The following is a 26,242-nucleotide window of genomic DNA, read 5'->3' as shown; positions in this document are numbered from 1 at the left end:
TGCAAACCTTCTCACTGTCCAAATCCCTGCTTCTTCAGCCCTTCCCTCCTTTTCATGATCTCTACCTCTCCTTGCTCCAGCTCCCTGCCTGCCAGTTGCTCCCCCTCCATGCCTTCCACCAGCCCCATGGCTGCCTCCCCAGTAACCTTCTCCTGACTTGAGCGGTTGCCAGGTTGAAGCCCAGGATAGTGAACCTGGCTGGTGCCTCTGCTTTGCTGCTGTTGGTTTGTCCTTCTGTTTGGGTGTAAGATGCACCACACTAGTGAACCAGAGCTATCTGGCTAGGATGCTCTATAATTACATAGTATTATTGATGTTGATATTATCTGATGGATTCTCAAAGGCACTTCTCATTCAAATTGCTCCAGGGACTGGGGCTACATGAAATACCACTACATAATTCCTTGAAAGCCAGTCTTTTAATTGTTTTTCCTGTTTAAGTGTGAGTCCATTAGATCCAGCACTAATTACTAGAAAGGTGCTGATATCACTTGGCCTATGTTTAGCTTGAGTTTTTAGATTCCAACAGCTGGGTAAGAACTGGGTATGCAGAAATTAATTAGGTCTATGTAGTTCTCTTTTGATCTGCCTGTGCAAAACAACTCTAGAAAACTCAGCTTACTCACTTAGCAAAACTCCTCACTTACTACAGATCATGAATTTTATCACATCTGTGACAGCACACACCAGCTGATGGTCTGTCTTGCTCTCACAGTACATCTCTTACTCCACTGTGATCTGCTAAATCAACATTCAGAACAACTCACGGGATCTAACTGGAGCACGTTACACAGGGCTCAGACGGACGTAATGGATTTATAAGATCACAGAACATTATTATAACCTCCACTCTCACTAAGATTTCTCTCGGACACCTAGAGTCAATGTTCACTTCACTCAATATGTCATTCTGTCCTCAGAAATGATAAAGAGTACTCACATTTCTAAAACACAAACATACCTGTAAATGCCCTCCACGAGGATGATAATTTTTCTCCATGCTCTGTGGGTTCGAGGCTGCCCATATATTATTGCATCCCTCAGCAACTTCTCAAGGCTCTGAATATCTTTATTTAAAAATAAGAAAAAGGAGGAAGGAAAAACATTAACAAAGATTTTTCTAAAGAGCTTTCAATTTTCTACTGGGCACTACTTTTTTCCTACACAGAAAAAGACAACATAAAAAAAAAAAAAAAAAGTATCCTGAAGATAAACTTCCTGAATTAGTAGGCAAGACCCAACAATTGATTTAATTTGCCCGAACGCAATCTAGTGACAAGGAGAGTTACAAAAAGCTCCCAGTTATGCGCCTTATCTGGGAAACTTCTAGAAATTCTTGGCATGCATTTTTATTTAAAGGCAAAAGGGAACCACTTTGCTTAAGTACTGAGGCTAATCACCAGTAGTTGTCTGTATGGGTTGCTGATACTCATGTCTCAAGGCTTCCGAATAGTGAGTTTTTGGTTGCTTTCCAGCATCACCACGGACTCATGAATAACATGCATTGCTTCAGCAAAGGTTGTGTGAAGCACATCAGGATGGCAGCAAGAGAAATCTTGTCCTTCTCAAGAAGGCAAGTGAGTGAAAGATTGCTGATGAGAGAGGGAGAGACAAGTGGATACAAGCACATGGTATCAATACACTAATTTGGTGCCAAAATGCTTGGCACTGGCAGGGCTTGGATATAAGGAGGCCTGGAACAACATTAGAAACTTAGCTGCTTTCTCAAGGGCTGAGTGTGGATAATCTAATAAAATTATTGACGGAAAGCCACTGAAGTTTTGAAAAACACGGAAGAAGCAAGAAAAAACATCACAGGAATAAGGGTCAGACCAAATGTGACTTTCAATGAAGAGCTGAAATCTAACCAGCATTCTGGTGTCTGCACATGAATGAACACTTTCCAAAATGAATTATTCTGGTACTTTTCAGGAATCTGGATTGGCATTTCAAAACATTTTCAAAGAACATCTTACAGAGACTCATAATACCCCAAGGAACACTACAAATTAGCTCAAATTGTGAGTTAAGAAAATCAATGGCATTTTTTCACAATATAACCCCACATTTTCAGCAACACACCTTAATGCAGTTATTATAACCTTCTAAAATAGTACAAGGCTAATCTTTAAAATACAATTGACCTAACTGAAGAAAATACATCTTAGCTATATTAATGTTGACCTATATCTTGGTTTCCACCTGACTGGAACCGGGCCATTTGCACAGTAACTGTCCATCAAGATGGCGAGGTTATGACATAAACCCTTCCATTCTGGTACCTTACCTCTTGCTAGTACCATTTACTGATCTCGGTGAAAGATAAATTTCTCAGAAACACCTGTGCCGCTCTGCACCTTACCGTGTAATGTCTTGCCCTAGCAAGACCTTGCTATAACTTACAAAGCACAACACATGCACAAGAAGTTGCCTCTTATTTCGATGGTGCAATCATCTGCTCTGAGATGGAAATGCTGTTATGAATAATGCAATGTAGACAGCACAGTTTCCACTAGATGGCAATCAAGGAAATAAAAGTTCCTTGGTGCTTTAAAAGAGGAATTTATAACCCAACTGAGCATTTGCCGTATGTGCATATTTCATAGAAGAGAGCTGCTCACCTTCTCTTTTGTTTTGAGTAGATAATATTCAAAAACCCTTTGGAGTTCTGAGCATTAAAGGACTTCCCAGGATGACAGAAAGCTCACACTCAGTCACTCAAAGTAAAATTTGGGCGCTCCCTTTTCTCCACTGAATTATTTCTCTACCGATATTATTGTCATCTAAATCCTTTCAGGACCTTTGAAAACCTCCTCTGAATCACACAGGGTCTTTCAATTCAGTATTCTGTCTACATGTCAGTTCAGACTGGTTCTAGACTTCAGGAAAGTCAGTTTGCCCAGCCCTCCAAGCTAAAAGCACGGCTTGAAGATTCAGTTGTTTTAACATACATCCACATGAAAAGAAAGAAAGGAAAGAGGAGAGGATAGAGAGAAGTGAAATGTATATAACTCTGTTTAATAGAGCTGCTTAAAAAAGACATGGATGTGAATAGCTCCTCTGTCCAAACTAGTGTGGAACATGAGACCGCAGACAGGGAAGAACCTCTCGAGGGATGAACTATGCCTGACATGACATAGTCCCACTGGAGTACAGACTAAGGACATCTCTGTTTGCAGGATCAGGGCTATCTCACTTTGTTTTTGATGCCTCATTCTGAAAAAACATGTATGTGTGATGCTTTCTTAGGCCTGTAATAGTCAATACATAATTTATTTAGGTGCAAGTGAATTTTACTGACCTTTTTACTCTGGACTTGTAGTGCTTCATTTGGAAAGGGGAAACTGGGAGGAAGAGAAAATCTGTTACCTTTAATCTTCCCCCCCAAAAAGGCTGCTTCTATTATTCAAAGTGAAGATGCAGTGCTCTCTGTGTGTTTGTGCTTAGACCTTCCAGAAGGTGGGATATACTGAACGCCAGGAAAAACAACAGCTACCTCAGGTGGCTTTTGGATATCAAATTATTTGCCCATTAAATATAGTTAGTCTGTGAAACACTGGGACATTGAGATGATGAGTTGCACGGGTCCATCTTGAATAACCAGTTATGGGGAAAATAACTGTCCTTCCTCGTTTGACCATCACCAGCCCAGGCTTTTCAGCGGTAATGGCTAACAACCATTCACCAGCCCAGGAGGTGGTGTTAAGAATTTCACATGATTAATTAGTCAAAGCACAACCAAATCTATCCTTGTCTCAGTTTCCACTTTCTCCCTTTGGCATATACATCTAGATACTGAGGATGAAGTTTCCTAAGCAGGGACAGTGGATCTCTTAAGTTTTTTAGAATTTAATATAGACTTGCATAATCCTTGTTCGGGATCCTCCAGAGTTACTTCAACAGAAATACCAACAACGCAAACTGCCAGTGGGTTGAAGCGAGCCTGGACCTGGGCGGGCAGCCGTGTGTCATGCTGCCTCCAGTGCAGGTGGGACTCTAGGCTCCTGGAGGGGCCCCTGCTCTCTCCCAGGCACGCTCGGTGCCTCCTCACAGGGAGACACGGCGTCTCCACCCCTCCCTCATCCTTACATTGCAATGCTGGGGATGTCATCACCATCCCTCTGCATGGGCTGGAAATCTCCTGCGTGATGTCAGCTGAATCATTTTTAATTAAAACAAACATGCTACTACTACCCTTATCACATTCTTCTTTCCTTCGCCTTGTGTTTGCCACTCTCATTTTCAGTTTCTCCCCTTTTTGCACTCTCATGTAAGTTCATGCAGATTCTGCAGCTACCTGTCCCTTCTCAGCCTCCCATGCAACCACCTCTTTCCTGCTGCAGAGCATCTGCTGCAGAATCCGCCGCCTCCTCTCTTGCTCCCCCTCCCCACTGGTACCTTTCCTGGTCACTGTCCTTTTGTAGGTGACTCGAGTGGCTGGCTCCAATGCTGTCCCTCCTTGCAGATCCCTAAAGCAACAGAAGGAAACCATCGCAAGGATTTTGTTGATCTAAACAGTAACTGTAGGACTGTAGAGGGTAGTTTTCCTTCTAGTGAAAACTAGTCTTTGAAAAGTCCTTGGCTGCTGGCACAGCTCTGAACAGCAAGAGCATCTTTCAAGTAATTTTCCTGAAACCTCAGCTTTAAATATCTTTGCTTAGAATGGGCTGGTGGGAGTGGTGATTACTGCAGCCATAGTAACAGTCTGAGACTCCCCTTCCTGCCCCTCAATAAATATATATCTCTGTGAAAGTAAAGAACACACGATCAGGAAAGCTTCCTACTCACACTTGGCAAGTCAGACATGGCTTTCTCAAATCAGAGAGAACAAATGCAGACGCAGCATGCTAGGAGCAGGATATACCAGTCTACTCTCTGTGGCAGCGTCTCTATGTGTCATAGGGAGATACACGCCAAACAGGATTAGGCTGCGGTCCACCTATCTGGTGCAATAATCTTGTCTCTGATAGTGGCCAGAGGCTTCAAGGAGGACAAAACCTTCGTGGGTAATGTGCCTTTCATCCTGCTCTGTAATTGCTATAACACTGCCCTCCCTTCTTAAATTCAAGGGCCACTTACACCTTTGGAAAAAAATAAATAAATTAAGGAACCATCTGGTACTAAGCCACTGCAAACTCTTTGGTTTTTGCAGCCAAAGAGATTTTTTGCTAATTTTTACCTGTTCATTTATCTCTTTCATTTCCCTGCTATTTTATTTGCTTGCTTCCTTAAAGGCATGTACTTATAGTTTTCCACTTCTTTTTTCTCTTCTTTCCTTCTTTTTTTGCTAGAGAATCCGATGAAAGGTGAGGGCCTTCTGCTGCCTAAAAGTTCTTTCAGCATTAACTACAACTCCTCTAGGTAGCTGTGTTTTCTGTTTAAGGTGTCCTCATGGCACACATATCTGAACTCCAAAGCATTAATTTGACTAAGTAGACTGAGAAATGTCAGAGTTGGATTAACATAAATTCACAACTGTTGTCCAAGCAGGAAACTATATTTTGTATGGAAACCTGAACAGCTCACACCTGCATGACACACTTCTGTCATCAACCACCTAATTTGTGAGAACCCAAAAACCCCTTACTACTTTCACAACACTCTGAAAGGGTGTGTAAGGAGGAGCTAGGAATGTACTACTGTGACTCCCATTTCAGATGTGGATTCAAGCACCAGATTAGAGGCCAGATTTTCATCTAACCAAGGTGCTTGGTTTTGCCTTGCAATTGCCTGTCCTCCTCGTACTATCACTTGTTCTGATTGCATGTTGATGTGCCCTTGCAATGAAGAGAACTGGAAATTCTTTTTCCATGTGGCCTGATTTCTATGCATAGTCAAAACATTCCCACAGACTGCTCACTCAATTGCAAAGCTAAACCTGAAAATGTGACTGCAATTGAGTTGCTTGATGCTATATGGGAAAAATGTAGTAGAATTAGAAAGAATAAACAATCCTAAACCTTGTACAGCACTTTCTTATATGGGCTGATATGAACAGAATTCGCTTGGATGTAGTTAGTCAGTAACACACTCATCTGTCCACTGAATGAACAAAGATAGGCTCTCACCTGATACCACTATAAGACCCCAAACTGTTGCACCTGATACCAATATAAGACCTGGAATTTCTGTGACTGTAAACCCTTGATAAAATCACAAGCTGATTAATGGTTAGCTATTTGGTTTTGCTTTTCAAGTTTTATTGGAAGGGTCAAGGGATTTTGGCTAATATTTAACCAAGACGAAGGTCAGAGGTTCTGAAAAAAATCTTTAAGACACATGATATAAATAAAAGATTGTCTTAGAAACAAAAAAGAGCAGGTGATAAGTCAGTCTCTCCCTGGGCCAGGAAATAAAAACATCTAAAAGTGTAGCTCCCATATAGCTGAAGGACCCCCATGTGGGTCACTTCATGTGGGAGAGGCTCCCTCGAGCCCAGGCCTGGTAAGGGTAACATCAGACACCTTCTGGCACAAAACTAACCAAGGCCAGGCCACTACTGTCACAGAGGCAGGGAGGTGTTTTAGCCTCCCACTTTCCTCCCACTGCATACTAGTTGTTGGACCGTGCTACTGGCTACATTTCAAGTGTAGAAATGCAGCTGTCTCCTAGCTTCCTAAACAAATCACTGCCTGGGAAACGGTAACTTGAATGGTGCCTACACCACAGCAGGGAAGACAAAAGGCAGATGCTTTATGGGCAGGTCAGAATGATTTTAGCCCACTAAAAACACTACTGCATAAATTTAGGACTGCTCAGGTCCTAGAATAAAAAAAAATAATTAAAAATCTCCATTCCTCAGAGCAGGGCCTCCAGGCAGCTGAGCTTTGCTGCTAGCACACACAAAAACTCACAAGTCCCTGGAAGAAGTCCCTTTAAGGCCACATACACGGTGGCATACTGGTGTGACCCTGGCAAAGTGAAGACTAGCAATACTGCTACTGAGAGCCCACAAGAAGGAAATGCCCTGTTCAGTACTTTTTAGTTACAGGGCTGAAGTGGAGTATTCTCCTAAATTCCTCTCACACGGATGATCTGTAGGTGTGTGCCTGTACATTTCTCTCAGCCCTGACCTGTAAATTCCTGTTTACAAGGAAGGGATGGTTCACTGGCAGGCAGGATGCAGGGAACATTCCTATGTTCAAATAAAAATGGACTTATAGGTCCACAGAACATTTTTGTTCTATTATTCACTGTAAGGCTTGAAAACCTTCTCATACACCTGTGCAATGCTGTCGTCAAAAAGGAGAAACATCCAGATGCCTTTTATTCTACTTAGAAGAACAGAAGTAGAAGAAGAAGAAGAAGAATTTCATCTGTTCTAGAAAAACTATGCAGATTTTTTGTGAAAAGTATAATGCCTAGGACAGCTACCCACTTACTGAAATAGAATTTCTTTAACTTTTGTAAGAATAAGAATTATATTATACATAATTAAGGTAATAGGTAGAGATTACTTCTTGGCTTACTAATGAAATAAGCATAATTATTTACTTTCATGTAATGACAAATAGATCCAGTATTACAGATTATATGCTTTGAAATAAAATAACAGTTTTACAAAATTAGTTATAGCAAGGCCTTTGAAAGATGAATGTGCTTCAGTAGTAAGTTTAAAGTAGCAGGTTTTACTCTTTTTTCTGTGAAATATTTTTATCATAGAACAAAGTTTCCTATAATTTTTCTTTTAAAAATAGCTTTTCCATAACAGGGGGAAAAAAGGTAGGGGAGAGAGATTTACAGTGCCAAGCTTGTTAGAAAGGGAGGTTACTAGCACACACCTGTGCATGTTTTTTGTATAATATTCAGGAATTAGCTAGTTCAGAAAATATACCATGCTTCACTAAATTGTTACATAGGTATTCCTCCTCGTTTTGATAACCATTTATAACTGCAACAAACATTCACACCTCATCCTTCTCCTAGTGTCTCTTCCATGCATGTGCAACCAAGGAGGTCAGAGCCAAAGTAAATATGTTCTAGGCAGTTTTATCAAAGGTATTACACAGCATTTCAAAAGAGGCTGATGTAAGCAACAAGGAGCATAGAAAAAAGTCTGCTTTCTCAAGCTGCATTCTAATAGCAAAAATGTAACTTCAAAATCTGCTGCCTGATTTGAATTCATTTTTGATTCTCCTGCACAGAAAGCATCTCAGGCACTAGTGGTGGCACCGCCTGCCATTTCTTTTATTGTCTTTAGTGCAGGGCAATACTGGGTCAAAGAGTATGTGTGTGTACCTTGGCACAGCTCCAAAGGAGTGCACAACTTGGCTCTAGTACATACAAGTAAGAATGAAATGCACATTTAGCCCTAATCCTCTTTGGGATAGGACTCAGATTTATTCTTTGTTTTTGCACCTTGCTGGAGAATTTTTCCAACCGCTCATCAAAGGGCCCTAGCCAAGCCTTTGACACAGTAACATCCTCCAGTTGATGCCCAGGGCCAAGCTCTCTAAAGTGTCATTGATTTCCTTATATGAAATGACATACATCAATCCCCTGTCCTTGGAAAGAAGAGGCGGAGGGTATTGCCTTTTTCTACTAGAATACAGAGGAGGATTTTAAAAAGACAAAACACATTGCTACCTGATGATGAAATGAATGCTTATTAAAGATCTTCAAGTAGTAACTCAAGGTGCAAAATTTTCTATTCATCCACAGGGCCAATACAGCATAACAAACCTTTGTTTTGCATCAAGCAGTATGACATGGATAATGGCTTAATTCCCCTGTTCATCAGCATAACAATGACAGCACCAACATACTCTGACAATCTGGGCATGCGTGTGCATGCCTGTATATATGCTATATATCCCCACATTAGCAAGAAGGATAATCTGGGAGGATAAGCAACACAGCTCTGATATAACAAAACAAACAAGTACCTGCCTAACTGAAAAGAACACTCCCAACACAAGCTGGAAGTTTTGGTTATGTGTGTCCTTAATTAATTTGCTGTACTGACTTGTATTACACTACTCCCTGGCAGATCCACAGAGAACAAAGCTGTCTACTTCATTCTGGGTGAAACTGTGCATCCTGCAAAGACAGTCCTGCTGGATTATGCTTTCCACTGCTGTCCTCCCCCAATACACATGCTATTTTCTCCAAAGCAAAAGGCACATACATACATTTCTGCACATGTGATTTTAAAAGCTGTTGATGATGCGTAAGTCATAGGTATGATTAAGGAAATATTGAAAAGAAAGAACTTTGTAACCATGGAACTAACATACTGAGAGACTCACAGTAGGCTGAGAGAGAGCATGAATGTGTGAAGCTGCTTCACATGAAGTGCTCTCTAAATGCAACTTAGGTTAAGACTCAAGGCCTACAAAATTGTGATGACAAAAGCTGACACTCACATTCCAAACAGTATTTGCATAAGTTTCCACAGTTTCATTTTGAAAATAAGTTAAGGTGATGTCTCAGAAATGGCACATAAGACTGACTTTGGCAACTCTGATCTCTAATCTAGAAAGCAATGAGTTTTTCCAAAGCAACCTGGATGGCCTTCCACTGATGTTTGCTGAGACCCTTGAAGGGACTGTCTACATTTGTCAGTGCTGGATTAGTGCTTTTTTGGACAAGTCACTATTATTTTTAGGTTCATACATTATTCACAAAAGAACATCAGCTTTAATTTATCATAAGGGCAAGCAGAGGCTGGTTAGGTATCAGCTTCTTGGGAGAAGAATGAAATATTGGGGGATGGTTAGAGACAGAATTCTTTAAAGCAAGAATGACAGCTCAAAATGATGTCTTCACTGCTTCCGTAGCAGTTGAGAATAATACACTCCTCAAACTGGAATGTTCTTTGAAATGCTGTGGCAAGCGACACAGGCCAGCTGGGCTGCACACTGCATAAATAGGTGGAGAGGCAGAGAACATTTGGATTTGGGAAGCGAGAAGTCATCCCGCAAGATTTGGTGCAAACCTGTTTGAATGGGATAAGGCACTGAGCAAACTAAGGAAGAGTTGAGAAAAGACTGGTACAGCAACCATGCTTAGCATATCCAGATTTGTGGCAGTGAACCAAACTGGGGTATGCTACAGGCTAATCTATGAATAATCACTTCTGTAAAAACATTCAGGTTCAGATGATCTTTAATTCTTGAATGATCTTCAGAAATTGCTTCTTGCCAAACTTATGAATAGATGCATATTGTTATAACAACACCTTATATTATAATTATAGTGTGCTTTTCATTCCAACGCATCCTTAGGCCTTTTACAGCATATGCATAATTCATTTTTGCTCACCTCAGGGCTGAATACAACACTTAATAAAAAGAACTGATTGTATTAGCTATTAACAAAGGTGATCAGACCTCTTTTTCTCATTCCTCACCACTTCTCTAACTTCTTAACCTCTGTTGTAATCGCTGCCTGGTGGCAGCAATGGGGACGGAATGGGGAATTGCAATGGGGAATAAGGGAAAAGAACAAGCTCTTGCCATCAAAGCAATCACATTGTCTCTGACAGTGACCACAGCAGCATTAACTAAATAAAAGTTGAAAAACATGAGTATTATATGATTGCAAAGTTAATGTGTGATTTCTATACTAAAATTATGCTTCAAAGAATAGTTGGGATGATGCTCTTGATATAACCATCTGCATCTTTGGTATAGCCCCCTGGGAATTCAGGGTAACCGTTTCAAAGTAATGCTACACTAATGTAACTCTGGATGCACCAAACCTGCTAGAAACAGAGGCAGGAAATATGGACTATGTTTTTCTAGGTATGTTTCTACTATTTTGGCTATAGTGACAACAACAATAAAACCTTTATGACAGCACATAGTCATTCATCATGTCAAAAAGACAGCAACGAGATTTAGACTCTGGATTTCAAAATTAAGGTTGAACCTGATGACCCAAATCATGCACAACAGCAATTATAATATTACACTATCAATTTTTCCCTATCAGAAATCACTCATAATATTGAACAGTTAATTTTTCTGCCTGGACAAAAGTATTTTCTGGGAACTGACAGCAAAGCAAGCATTGAAAGGAAGCATTCTTGCCTTTGAGGTGTGAAAAACTCTGTCTCTAAATATTTCCAACTTCAATACTCACTATTATGCTTGAAGATTCTAATAGTAGCACGTGAAAGCCTCGCACCAAGAATGAGAGAAGTGTGGTTCAACTCATCACTTAAAATGAGGCAGCCCTGTGGAGAAGGAGTACAATAAGCATCTGCATGAACTGGGAGGCTGTTGACATGCATGCATGTGCGTGTCAGCATACACGTGTGTCTATGATATAGCACTGCATCAATTAAGCTGTAAGCATTAAACATGAACTGGATTTTCTGCCACTTTTCTGAAGGTGCCAGGACCACTGCAAAAGGATGCAGAAACTGTGGGATCAGATTCACAGGCATTCCCAGGTGGTGCAAAGGGGCCAAATATTTCCTGTAACTGGAAAGTAGTGAATAACCCTAGTAGAGATTGACTGCTTTATAGTAAAACCAAGTGATATTGTTTCCTCTATCACCTGTCTGCAGTCTATTTTGTGTTGCAAGGAAAATGCAGTCACCACCCCATATATAAAGACTGCATGACAGTAATGTAAGGAGGAGTAATACTGAGGCTGGGCTGACATCAGCACTTTGGGCTGCAGAAATGAGATCAGGACAGATCAATGCCTCATAAATCCCACTTCCCTTAAGATGTGAGTGGAGCCTAGGCACCAGGCAGAGTCTTTCTCTGGTAAATGCATATACAGTTTGCCTATAGTATATTTTTCATTAATTAACTCAGTTGAAAACTCATTTTCTTTTTAGAAACTAAAATAGAAATGCAGGAGAAATAACTTTGTATATTATATTCACAGAAGCCAGGATTCACAGTTGAAATTCAGGCTTGAACCATAATTTAGCTCTGCTTTCTATTACACATCTTGTGCTGTGGTTTCATTATCCAAAGGGCAATACAACATGAAATAAATACTTATTTTGGAAACACAGATTACGCCTAGGTTGAGAGATACTCACACAAATCTGCCTAAAGACTGGTATGCAGAACTAACAGTAAGAGTATATGCATCTTGACAAGAAAATGTAGCTGCTAGGCTTAATTATAGAGGAAAATTTAGGAATAAATCTCCTCATCATAGGGCAAATACATAATATCTGTATGTAATACATATAATGCTATAGAATATTAATATACAGTAAATTGTTATAGTTATATTCTATATAATACATATAGTAATATCTTTCTTTGTGCCACTTCTATCTAAATATCCCACCTCTGATAGAGGCCTGAATCTCCACATGACTCCAGCTAAGTGAGGGAAAATTACTTTATAGCTAAGAAAGGGACAAGTACCTTATGTTGTTATGTATGTCTGCAATTTCATAAATTTACCTTTATTAATTCTCTGTATCTGTTCCCTTTGAAATTGCTGGACAACTTCTCCAGCATGGTTGCAGATTGAAGTTCATGTTCTGGGCAGCTGAAGCAATTCTCCCTGCCCAACCCTTGAGTACATGTATTTTAGAAATCTCTCACAAAAGATAGATTCATCTTCAATAGTGAGTGAAGAACTGGCTTCACCTCTAGGCTGGTGCTTCAGAAGAAATCTTGATCATACACCACACAGTGAGTTCATTCCATCTCCACCAAGAGGGAAATACTGTTTCACACTTGCATGACACCCTTCATACAGTTTCACACTTGCATGAACTAAAGAGGAGCTACCCACTTTCCCAGCTAACAGCACGGTACATCTGCTTGTTATGTCAGGAGTTTTGATTGACAAGATGATGGATTTTCATGCCTTTGTGTTAGGTATCCCAAATTGGAGATGAAGTCCCTTCAACACCAAATAAGAACCCAACTTGTGTCATATGGTTACAACTTTAGACTTGCATTTGTTGCCAGCTTGCTTTGCAGGGCTGGCTAGAGATCTGTTCATCAGGAATGCTAAATAATGTGCTTTCTCTTTTCTGAAAGTGTTGTAAAAATATCCTAATCATCATCTTTCACCACAGGCAACTGGGCAATATCTCTGCAAGTAGCCCAAATACAATGCCTGAGACATGGGATGCAACATTTGCTTACTTTTTAGGGAGAAGCAACTTCGTTAGGAGAAGCTAAACAACCATATCACTCATCCTTTAATAGATGTTAGGTATGTGTGATAGCAACACCCAGAGCTAGAAAAAATTATGAAGAAGCATATTTAAAGGTTACAAGGTCATCAGCCTTATGACCCATGCATTCCTGATATCAAGCTTTGTTCCTCCATCAAGCTTTTCCACTTAATGTGTGCCCGGAATACTGCAACAGTTGTTGAAATAATTAATAAACAATTGTTCTACGTGTTCCTTAAGGAAGTACTCACCTTCCCAACAAGGGCTGGAATATTCATTGAGTTAGTTGCAAAGCCCATACCAAACACCATAGCATCTTCCACACCAAGGAAGTTGGCCACAAGTTTCTCTAGTTCTACATGTTTGTCTAGGGTGCCTGCAGAAATAAGCACAGGGAATCTTAAATCTCATTAAACTGTGAAAGTTATTAATTCTAAAGACATAAAACATGCAAAAGAACAGGCTGGAAGTGTGTCATTTAGCTACATGACAATAAGTTCTAATGAAGGTTTTCCACTTGTATCTTGTGCATGTGGGATAATGCAAGAAAGAGCAAGGATGCAAACCAGCTATAACTAATGCTAACAAATACTGTTGCTGTTAAGGTAGCAAAACAGTCACTTTGGGAAAAAGCTTCCTTTTTCCATAACTACAACTTTTGACAGAGTTTATGCTGAAGAGTAACATTTTGCCTTTTCTCCCCCTGCAATGAGGACAAAGCCACCTCCTTTTTATAGGAAATGCAGGACAAACATCTTTGGTATTCTTGAGTTCTCTCTGGATGTGAAAGCAAAAACTGATGACAACAAAATTCTTCCATTTTTTCTTGGGTGCCTACATATGTGATTTTATATGGATAGACAAACAAAAGCGATCTCCATCTTTTTCTATTTTGGAAGGTAAAAGCTATGTCACTCTCCATAATTGATGATAACTTTCTTCTTTCCTCCCTGTCAACAGTCAAACATAAATGATAAGGCAACAGTAGAGAGCCTTCTTTATTGTGCATTACTTATCTAATATTAGTGCCTGGAGTCTCCAAACAAATAAGGTGCTCCAACTATCCAACAAGAGCAATATCTTTCCCACCCAAATCACAATGGAGGATGACAAAATACGAAAGGCAACAAACGGAAGAGTGGTGTTAAGAGATTGAGATAACAAATAACTTTGAACAGTAATGAATCATCTCAACTTGCCAGCTCTCTAGTCTTTGGTTGCCTGGCTGTGCATTGCAGGTACCAAGGCAGAAGGAACTCTTACAGGATGATCTGTGGGGAAGAAAAGAGAGTGGCCTGTGGATTCTGACAGAGCATTTCCCCTATGAATAAGGCTGTAAGCAGGGAACAGAAGAAAAAAATTAGGGAAGTGAATATCTCACCTCACTTGTGCTGCAAAAATTGCTGTCACAATAATACAGGCAAAGTGAATTACAACTGATGGGATCAAGAAATCTGTGTTCACTGTGATGGACAAAGGGCCGATGAATGGAGGAAAGCCAAGACTTGGCTAGAGTGTCTTGACAAGAATGATGAGTCAGGAAGATGATCTTACCTTCATCATGGAGGAAATATTAAAATAAAAATCAAATAAAAATGGCAGCAGTACATTTTCAGCAACAGCACTAACTCAGCTGGTTACAGTGAGGTAGCGTTTTCATTATTTTTTCTCGTTAAATATCTAAAGTAAGAATGGCATTCACTCGGAAACAGAATGTGAAAATTATCATGCAGGCAGATAACTCTCCAATAGCCAGGGAGATAAGGAGCAAGGATCATGTGGCTTCTGGAAAAACCCGGGTTACATGGACAGTAAAGAACAGCGGTGCCGTGATTTTGCACAGAGCCTGCCTGGGTTCTGCTAGACCCGAGCCAACTCACTCCAGCAGAGCTTCAAGAGCGTCTCTGCGCTCATTGTATGGTATTGGATGTACATTGAGCTGGGTTGTCCCTGGCTCTATGCTCTGATAAGTTAGGTAACATGACGCAGAAAATTTGGCTCTGCAGAACCTCCAGTAGATGTGAGTTGACTCTGCAAGAAGCTCTTTAAGGATGGCTACTTTTTGCATTTGTAGATCCCGAGATACACAAGGATATGTGCTGGCTCTGCACACAGCCACCACTTAGTAGCCAAGCTCCATGAAATACAAAACCACGTAGTGTTTCAGAGTTGAGGGGCTCACTGGAGACGTGTGTGAGAATCTATGTCTTAACTTGTAAGCCCAGTAGGTCTCAGTGTGTATTTCTATGGTATTAGTTCTATATTTTTTGCATTTTGGGCCCCGTTAGCCTTCAACCTGGTTATGGCACTCATTGACAACTGAGGGTTGCAGCATGGTCAGCTACCCTAGTGTTCCCTGCAGATGTTATTTTGTCACTTGAGGGCTATCGGCACACAAAGTGAAGATGAAGCCTGAAATGGAAGCTTGAAGCCAACCAAACTCTGGTCACAGCTTGAATTAGAAGGAGGTTTGTGAAAGCATGAGAAACAAGCAGTGTGTGCTTTGCAAGGCAGGTATTTTGAGGTGTGAGAAAGTTGTCCCCGACTCTTCCATGGGTAAATCTGACACTACTGGGCTGGAGTTAAATTGCTTTTTGGGGTTGCATCATGTTTTCTGTTTTTACAAACAAGAAAAGCCTGACTCACTACAGATTATTCTGTTCAAGCATCTACTAGAAGAACCAGAAAGGAGCAGCACATTTTTGACCTATTTTTATCAGTTTTGTGATGGTGAAGAATGAGACATTCTGAAAGTGACCAATTCCTACTTATTATTTATGATTATTTACTAATGCTAACAGTGAATGCAGACGATATTGTATATTGCTCTCACCTACAAATCCTGGAACACAAACTGGAATCAATGGGAGTTCGGTTTGCAAAACCAAAACCTGAATGAGGAGGATTTGCAAAATGAGCCCTAGTCTTGAATTACTTTAATTATAATGGCAATATCGTAGGTGAGGTGTTGCAGAAGCAACATGATACACATCAGTGCTGACAGCGGGAAGTTCGTGATAGTGATATACATCAAGTAGAGCTGATAAAGCATATCAGCCTGCATTTTTACAGGTTTAAAGAAGGTTTCTCCAGTATGGGTCAGTCCTTGAACACCATGAAAACTGCACCAATTATATCACTTCTCTCCACTGGAGGAAAGAAGGGGTCAGATATGCTCTGCTGGAATGAGGCTTGTCCACTAGTGTTCCCAGCTGGTCACAGCAACCACCCAAACAAGCATAAGCAGCACTACCAGACAGATGCAAATTTGATCCAAAGGAACTTCCACTGGCACAAGCTGCTACATCTCAAGCTACATAAGAAAGCCAGTAATTACACTGGCCTTCATTAAATACAACCTTAGCAGTGTCAAGTCAGGCTATCATGGCCCTTAAAATGTCTTGTATTGTCCTGGATTCAGACCAGCATTGTGATCTGGTGAATGAAAAGTGATATACTAGATATATTTTTATTAATACACTGTACACACAGATACCTTCTGTACTTGTCCTATACATAGACATCAGAATTTTTCCCCATAGTCTACCTGCTCTGATTTTTATGCTGACTACAGCTTGGTTTGACCTGAGAAATGAGGATGCAACTAAATAATGTATGCCATCTTACCAGGAAAGACTGAAGACAAAAAGGAAAAGTGAAAGCTACCTGCATCTTTAAGAGACAAAGTGGAATACTTTCTTTTGAAAGTTATTCATCCCCACTGAACAGTTGTACGTAGTAGAGTACAGCAGGTGTTACTGTGTTGCAAGATTACACAGGTGTTATGAAAACTAAAATCGAAGACCTTAGGAAAAGTGGACTTTCACAATGTTAGCCACCTCCACAGATTCCTACACTTTTCAAAGCAAATCCCCTCCTTTTCAAAATCTGATGACCCAGTTCCCTCCATTAACTTGCCACTGCACTCTGGGGACAGGGAACATGAGGTACACTGTGCTTTGGCAGGCTTTCATAGGCTTACCCATGCTCTTGGGTTGAAAGTCACTCGGTCTACTAGACAGATAAAGCTTGAAAATGCACTTCCCATGATCCACAGTTCATTATTTAGCTTTGACACTTTCAGCTTGGACAAGGTGGTTTTTGCCACTGGTTAGTCCGCCCAATGCAGTCTTTCAGGTTCTTACGTGCTAATGACATGTGCCGGTTAAACTACCAACACTGGCAACAGTATCCTTTAATAGAATTTTTCGTTTGGAATTCTGAGACCCAAAGAAGACAGGAAAATACCTGCTCGCTTCAAGTTAAACAAAAGCTGGAGGAGTAAACTGATATAAGCGACAAGCCATTGAAAGCAAAAGAACAGATTCCCATAAAAGCCACTTCCGTATATGAACAGCAGCTGGGAATTCTATGGATCACTGATGTGACTCACCAAGATGAATAAGAACCATTGCTCTATGAAAATGGCGGTTTGTCAGAGGTATCCTTAGGAGGGTGGGGAACAGAACAAAACACTTAAACTTCCCTGCCACTTTTGAAACTTAAGGTCACAAACTCACTCTGGTAAGACATTTGTCAGAGATGAAAAAATAATACTACTGAAACACATCCACACTTTTACAAAAGCAAGATTGGATGAGTTATTACTAGAAGGATGAAGAAACAGAAGACGTAGAAAGTGTATTATTTATTTACATCATTCCACAAGAGCAGATGATACAGATGATATCACTGTCCTACAAAGCCCACTACAAGAGTAAAGCTTAAACTTGTACAATGATACATATTGGCAAGAGAGAGGGAGAGAAGCACACAGTAATGTTATGTAGTTGCCTCATTTAACACTGTATGTGCATAAAAGAGCCCCAGAAGAAGTGGGTTTTGAGGAAGCATTTGAAAGAAAGGAAATGCTCAACCTTCTTTAATGTTGCTACCAGCTGATAGGGCTTTCATACCACAAAGACGCTGCAGGTGTCATAGATATATTAATGTACCTGTGTAATTTACTGATTCTCAGCAAGGAGTAATTTTAACAAAACTTCCAGTCTAATTTAGATCTTCCAGGTTATTTTGCTTTTTTCCTTTATAAAAACCCAAGACTAAAATTTAGAGTTGAAGTCCAGCTTCTTCATGCAAAAGCCTGGATGGCAGTGTCTTAAGTGTCTAAATAACTGCATGTACACAGATAACATTATATACTGGAAATATTTTAGGTTTTAAACAGGTCACACAACCCTTATTACTCCTGATGCCTTCAGTTCCACAGTTCCACCTGCCAGAAGATGGACTGTCCAGAGCTTAATAATACTTTGCAAAGCATAATTTTGCAATGGTGAAATACCAGGAACAAACTTGACCCGTTGATCATAAGTTGGATCAGTTATTTATGAGAGAGTAGGCACAAAAAGGAAAATTATGTCAGCAGGAGATGGCAGAGAAGGAAAATTCCTCTTGTGAACTGTTTCCTAATTTATACCATACCCTATCATAAAGTAGCCAAGACTATGAAAAAATATATATACACACACTAATTCTCATTTATGTGGCTGTATTTCTCCTTAAGCTCCTACTTGGAAACTGTAAATTATGGGAATTTTAGTTCTTTATCTCTTTCTCCTAACTGAGAAATGGGCCATTTATTTCTGCGCTTGTACAGTACTGAGTTTAAAATGAGCCCTGGCCCTAATTAAAGCTTTGAAGTGGTATAAAAGAAAGAACGGCCAAATAACTATTTTTACCTTCTTGAAATGCTGCTAGAAATTCATACTAGGCCTTAACACCTAACGGAAGGAAGTGAAGGGGATGGAGCTACTTTTGTAGTTTAAATGTTGGCACAGGTTTTCAGATCTGCTTTTTAGAAATCAGATCATAATCAAATGTAAAAAATCTTCAAACAAACAAAAAGCCCTACAACTGAGTGCAAGCTAGGCGTTAAAAGGTAATCTCCTAACCATGCCCTCCAGAATGAATCACCCTGCAAGTGTTCTGTGCAGGCTCCATCTTGTCTTTTGGTCCAAGACGTAATCACAGGAGAAGGATTTCAAAAGACAGGAATCCTGCCTGGCTGCTTAAATAGCACTAATGATACATTTGCTCCTGTTACTCATGTATATCATCTCCATAAGGAATAATGGTGAGTTAGATAAATAGAGCATTGGAACTACTAGCTGCTCATATGACAGCCCTGTCACCGCCCCGGCACTAAGCCTAGGAGCATTCAGGGCATGATAATCTGCCTTATTTTATAAAAAGTGTTACATTGCTGATTTTATTATCATCTGCAATCAGCAAGCAGGAAACAGTGTTAAATAATCATTTGCATATTTCTCCCTTAACAATTTTAAGTTACGTTGCTTTGAAAAGGCTGACTATAAACATGACAGGATGGGCTCAGACAAAAGGCTTGTGACTCTGCCTCCAACAGTAGCCAGCTCCAGCTCTAGCCATTAAAATACATTGATTTGCGTGGGAAAAAAGGATTTCACATTCAAGTTGTCATTCTTGTCACTATATAGAGGGCATACAGGTTATTTCAAATTTACTTATATTCCTACTTGTTAGCATTTTTATTAAAGGTGAAAACACTTTTGAGAGGAAGATTAAAATAAGTAAAACGGATATAAAATATAGTATAGAGATTTTTGGGGGGTAGTGAAATAACCTAATGTTCTGAGTACTCCAGTTACTTGAATAGCTGGTTTCCAGTTACTTAAATCCTTCAACATTTAAGAATTATTGTCTCGGACCCAACATTTATTTCTGGAAAACAAAGCTTCCTGTTTTTTCATGTCCCAATTGCTTTCTTGACTTATAATGAACTAGCCAAAGAAACAAAAAAATTTTACTTTTTCTGCACCTGCAGGAGAAATTGCTGTTGACAAAAGCTGTTTTAATTTAAATTACTCCCATGGTCACTTTGTCAGATATGGCAGGTGCGGATCTCTCTGTATCCTCCCTTGACACCTCACACAGTTAATGCAGCATCATTTCCTCTGGCGTCAGTAAGTTTAACCTTGCCATTCTCAGATGCGCTCAGAATGCTTTTACCATTCTAGGTGAATGGTCCTATCATTCCTCCCAGCCTGTTCCTCTGACCAAGAGGGTCCTCGTTCTACATCTCCAGCTGCTCCAAATTTATCTGAAGAATCTTACTTATGCTTAAATTTTTGCTGCCAAGATCCTTCAAGGACAGCTTCCATCCCATGTACCACACAGAAAAGTCTTTCATCTCTAAGCAGACCATGATATCAGCATTTTTTGTCTTCTGCCTACTGTCTGCAAACAACCACTTTCACACATTCACCCAAGCTACTGTTCTTAGAAGACATGCCCCACGCATATGTGCAATTCTTTCTTGTTGATCTCTTTTAAGTATCTTCCCTTAATGTCTTTTTAATTTTAGTGTCCTCAGAAACACTGAAAACAACCAGGTTACTGCTTCATTAATTCCTTGTATGCTACCTCTATGGTAAATACTGCCCAACTTTATAAAAATTTGAGTATGTGCACGCTCCTGAGTCAAACCAAATTTGCACGATGATTTGCTAGTCCACAGGTCCAGTATTAATGACTGTACAGCAATAGCCATAGGCATGTAAGTAATAATACAAATTAATACTAAACAACTAATGACATAAAACAATGCTAAACAACTAGTATTAGATACACTGCACCACACAAAAGGTGCCTTTTGCCCATAATCCTTCATCTGACAGTGGTCTTACAGCAATGTCTGGGGAAGAATGAAAGCAGGACAAACATATATATAGTAGCATCCCAGCTTCTAACTAATTTCAGCATACGGACATCCTGAATCAGGTAATAGTTTTGGTATTTCTAGTAACTATCAATGATCTCTCCCCTCTGTATGTGGCCAGTGTCCCCTAGAATGCAAGAGACTGTGAAGTTTTAGCATCTGCAGCCTTCTTTGCAATGAGTTCCTTGGATCTGTCAGCCTCCAGTGTGAAGAGCTGCCTCCTGTATTTAGATAGAAACCTTCTACCAACTTCATACACTGCCCTGTAGATCTTGGAGTGTAAGAGACAATGAACAGCCAACCCTAACCACTCTTCCACACCACACATAATTTTTAAGATTTCTATAATTTCCCCCTTCAGGCTCTTTTCGTGCCTGATGACAGGCATTTTTGACAGCTGAAGACAGCTAGCTCAATAGTTTTTTACCCAGAAGCTGTTTGAGGCCTTTGATGACCCTTGTTGCTCTTCTCTGACACTTTCCAGTTCTGTTAAATGTTTTTGACTGGAACTGCCAGAGTACTCAGGATGACAGCAAACCACAGCTTTATGCAGTAGCATACTGAGGTTCTATGGCTGGCTTTCTGTTCGCTTCCTAATAATGTCTAGTATTTGATTTGCTTTCTGACCACTGAACAATAAGGTAATGCTTTCATAGAACTACTACTTATAACCCCCAAGATCTTGCTCCTAAGGGATAATAGTTAGCTTGGTCTTAAAAAAAGGAAAATATTTTTCTTTCAGGTTGAAAGTCCCACGAAAGCCTCAGGAATGTGTCTTAAATGACACCGTTATGCTAAGAAAGTGATTTATTATTATTATTATAATTTAAAAAGAGCGTGGAATTAAAAATTGAGTGAAAAGCCTTAAATCTTTTTATGCAGGACAAATCTCGGAAGCTCAGCCACTGATTTTGTAAGTTTCTTATGATTTTGTGCTTAAACAGGAATGTCTGCTCAAGTGGCACGTGCATTATTATTTTAAAGAAAGGATGAGCAGGGCTTCAAAGTTCTCACTGAAGTTAATTGCTGAACTATGTTTACACACAGTCTTAAGTTACTTTTCTGGGACTGTAGAATAACTGTTTTACATTTAGCAAGGTTTAGCTTCACTAAGTTTTCTTAATAAAACAGAGTTTTGTAAAGATATAAACAACCATGTTAAAACATCCATATTAACTTACTCTGAGAGCAAACTACCTGCAACAATGTTCTGATACAACAGCATTTTATACCCACTCCATGGTCTGCACCTGCACAGTTACAAGAGGAGGAGTTTAGGCAGAAGACCACAAAGGACAGTTTTACCATTGTGTATTTTTTCAAACATCACTTGCTTTAATTTTGTTCATTTCTTCTTTGTTTTCCCCTCTCTCTGAAATATTCTCAAAGTAGTGGAGTGATTCTTCTCAAAAAGAGAGACCTGTCACTGCTTTCAGAGAGATCTTGGTAAAACCCTGAACATGCCAAACACCTAAATGCACATAAGCAGAACAGTACTTTCAAAGTCAATTAGCTTGAAATTATAAATATGTTCAAGTGCTCTCTTGGATTAGACCCCACAGGCAATTTATAGCCTTGGCTTCTACAGCTCACTGCATTTTTACTTCAAACCACTTTAGCTCAGCCACACAGTAACAACAAAAGTTTTGAAATGTTATTTGCCCAAGAACAAAACCATTCTGTTCTATATTTCTAAGATGAAGATTGCAAATGATAATTGAAAAAGGCAAGACCTTTCATACAGACCCTTCCCTACCTCTCTCTTGGAAGTATATGTGTATATATATTTAACTTGGATAAGATTTTTCAGATCTGCTCAACCATAAACCAGAATAGAGCTGAAGCAGCACAAGAGGGTAAAGGAAAAAGAAAAGGGGGTACTCACACTACTAATAAGAAGCTGTTTTCCTTAGGTCATTTATACAGTTCCTGGTGGTAGATAGGCTCCAACAGAGCCGGGGCCAATGAAGTAACCATTGCTCAGAATTGCTTTGTGGAGCAACCTCTCTCTCCACTGACTACACAAGCACAGGCTCTCTGTTAAGCTGCATAGGACAAAATACTACATGACTGCTCATCTACACCATCTAAGCCAGGTCTTAACACCTTGCTTCCTATTTTAGTAAGTCTGATGGCCAAGCTGCTCTCTGAAATTCACTCCTTAAAAGACTGATACAGACAAGACTTGTGCAATATTCTTTATTTGTAGCCCATTCTTGCATTGTGAATAGTCTGAATGAAGTTCACGGGACTATTTGTTGTGAAAGCAATTAGAATGAATCTAAAACTTTGCTCAATCTGTCAAGATAACTGAGTACTGCAAAGGAGTTGAAAGGAAGAGAAAGTCCTAGAAATCTGTATACACTGGCTCTCAACACAGACTAGATGAGGTTAAATAAGATTTTTAATATTTGAAGACAGAATCAATCTTTTCATAAGGTTTTTTCTGAGAATAAGTCGAAGTTATGCAAGTCTTCCATATAAAAAATTCCACAAAAGATAAAGAATGAGGAACACCAGGCATATTCTTTGACGTACTGAAAACAACTTGAAATGTTCTCAGACAAAATAGAATCCAAGAGAAAAAGACACAGAGAAATGTTCCTTCAATACCTTAGATGACTAGTAATGGTGACCACTTTCAAGCATGCAATTCAGGTTAAACAATATATTGCAGTCACCAGATGGGTCACCTACAGAAGGAAAGTAGGGTCAATCTGTAAACCCTCTCTGAGCGGTGTCACTGACATATTTATTATTGGCAAATCAAACCACGATGACAAGATAAGAACCAGATGACAAGGTTTGCATTATTTTGTCTGGAAATGAGATTTTTAAATAAAAAAACCAAATGAAAACCAATATTTTTTTCCATAAGATTTCTGGAGGAAAAGAATTTGCTTTGAGAGTTGCAAAATGAAAATTTTTTCAGGTTACTGGATTGGTGGGGAGGGGAGAAAGTCTATAAAAGAATTCTTCATGCTGGGAAGCTTACCTTTTTTTTCTTTTGATAGCTCCCAAGAAAGATAAAGCCTGAAAAGAAACCTCCCCTTGCATTTCTATGGCTCAAAATTGTTTTCTCTGAAATGCAGGTTGATTGCACCATTAGGAATGCAAGGCTTTGTGTAAAAATATACAATTGAAGATAACACTACATGCAGCTGACAAACCAAAAAAGCAGACAAATCATAAAGGACATATAAACCAAAAAAGTCAGATGGAGCCTTCCTGAATTTGTTCCTTTGAGGCACACTAGAAATTTCTATGTGTGCCCATTAATGTCTCATAAAACATTATGATATATTCTTAGAACATGGGACATGGGATTAAAAAAAAATTATGTAAAAGCTCATTTTACTAATCAGAACACTCTGTACGTGGTAACTGATATAAATCTGTGATGCAATTAAATTTGCCCTAGAACAATTCTTGAAGTCTCAATGTTTATTTTACTACTTTTAAAAAATAAGCCTGTTACTTCCATCATTAGAAATCCCAGGCCACTATATGACACATTTGTTTTTGCTTTTCTAAAAATCAATAACATTTTTCCTTTTAAAAAAATCCTCATGTAATAATGAATAAAACACAGCATCACTTTTAATAGTGAAACAAGTAATTGTTGATGTGACAAGAATTCTCTAAGTATCCAATTCCTTCAAGATATCTGTGAGAAAAAGCATATAGTAACAGAAACTTTGGCAGCCATCTAGCTGTTTACTCACCCATTTCCTGTCTGGTACTGCAGATTCCTGTCCCATATTTTTGTAACTCTATGGTCACAGTTTTCAAAGCATTAACATCCGTTTCTGCAAAGCCGAGGTAGTTATAAGAACCCATATTGATTACATTCTTGATAGTTCTTCCTGTAAACCTACAATTAAAGCAAATTTTAAAAAATAGTGCAACTTTCCCTCCAACCCCAAACAAAAAGAAAAGGAAAAAACCCCAAAATTTTCCCACCAAATTTTGTTCCACTGTCAAATTCCTATCTGAGAATTTACAATCCTCATACTTTACCATCCCCAAAGTTTTTCCAGCCTTTCTCTTTTCCTGACTAAATACTGCTTCTTGCTCTGAATGTTTTCCAGATTCCGAGCTGTAGATGGCAATATAATGGTATTAGGTGAAAGGGTGCTTTTATGGATTTAAATAAACCAACCAACCTAGGACTTTATTTAAGGAACAACTTATGGACACTCTATTTTCAAGCAAATTGTTAACAGCTTCCACAAAGTCATCAGTGTTCATACACATGCAGAAATCAAACATAAGGAAAATGTTGTGGGAAACACTATGATACATTCTCAATAAGTTGAAATACAGTCAACCTACACATTGCCTTTGTGGTAAATTTCCATATCTATTTAATTCAGTAACAGTTGCGATACATGGAAATCTTCAAGCTGTAAACTGCTTAAAACTCACTGCCAAAGACTCACTATGCAAGTAAGAAGCCACATTTGTGCAATGCAAGAAATTATTATTTAAATCCTAACCAAGGGATACAACAAATTTGGTTGTAATATTCTGACTAAAGGTCTGTTGTTATAAATTAAGTTTAAGCAGTCTTACTTGTGCTGGCACAGCGAAACAAAACCCATTTGTTCAGTCCCTTCCATCCTGCATTTCCAAACAATATTCAGAAGAAAGGAGACAGATTGTCAGCATGGAACTGACTTCAGAAAAAAATATGCTGATGTATATTAGTCGAGGATCTAGGTATGAGGGGTTAGATGCAACTTTCCGTGCTTTGCAGATATATCAGGAATATTCTTATGAAGTTGATAGCTGCACAGTGTAAGCTGACTCACCTAAATGTCCAGTTGTAATCGTCTGTAACGCGTTCCATGAGGTCAAACTGTGGCCCTGGGACACTGCAAATTGGACGATTCCAGTTATCCCGTATTCTCATATAGAGGTTTCTGGTGTAAAAGTTCTCAAAATCTTGATAAAGTGGCACAAAATCCTGGTTTGAAAACATGCACAGGGTTATGTTGCTAGGAAAATGACTGCTTCTGTATCCAGGTCATTCCGATTAAAAAGGAAAAACTGATCCATTAGTAAACAGAGAGCTATAACAGCCACATGTTCCTATGTCACAAACAACTCCAATCAGCAAATATCTTACCTTAATTCCCCTGAAATAGTGTTGGCTTTTTTAGGGGGTGATGTTTTTTTTGGTTTTGGTTTTGTTTTTAATGGTCAACAAGTTAGCCTAATTCTCCAGTCCAATATTTGGAAAATTGGAAACGGAAGAACTTGCGATTCTTTCACTTGGAGAAACCAAATGCTTCAAATTGAGCATTTGGCTATGTGTGGAGCGGACTGCAAAACTAGGATAAACAACTCGTTATATTTCATGAAATGCTGGATATATTAGATTAAAGCTAGTCCAATGTAATTGATCTGGGCAT

At 39.3% G+C, this 26,242-nt stretch overlaps 1 protein-coding gene across 1 annotated transcript in view; it reads right to left on the bottom strand.

The window, feature by feature from the left end:
* Positions 1 to 26,242, bottom strand: part of SPTLC3 (serine palmitoyltransferase long chain base subunit 3) — an 86,231-nt gene that overhangs the window by 26,460 nt on the left and 33,529 nt on the right. The window contains exons 3-7 of the mRNA XM_075707990.1: positions 25,640 to 25,794; positions 24,551 to 24,699; positions 13,360 to 13,484; positions 11,086 to 11,179; positions 962 to 1,067 (exon numbers count right to left, since the gene is read on the bottom strand). Coding sequence (XP_075564105.1) covers positions 962 to 1,067; positions 11,086 to 11,179; positions 13,360 to 13,484; positions 24,551 to 24,699; positions 25,640 to 25,794 — 629 coding nt within the window. The remainder of the gene's footprint in view (positions 1 to 961; positions 1,068 to 11,085; positions 11,180 to 13,359; positions 13,485 to 24,550; positions 24,700 to 25,639; positions 25,795 to 26,242) is intronic.

This window comes from Pelecanus crispus, chromosome 3 (genome assembly GCF_030463565.1).
Source record: "Pelecanus crispus isolate bPelCri1 chromosome 3, bPelCri1.pri, whole genome shotgun sequence".
NCBI lineage: Eukaryota > Metazoa > Chordata > Aves > Pelecaniformes > Pelecanidae > Pelecanus > Pelecanus crispus.
Note: the sequence above shows the minus strand (reverse complement) of the source record. Positions and strands in the feature narration are given on the sequence as shown.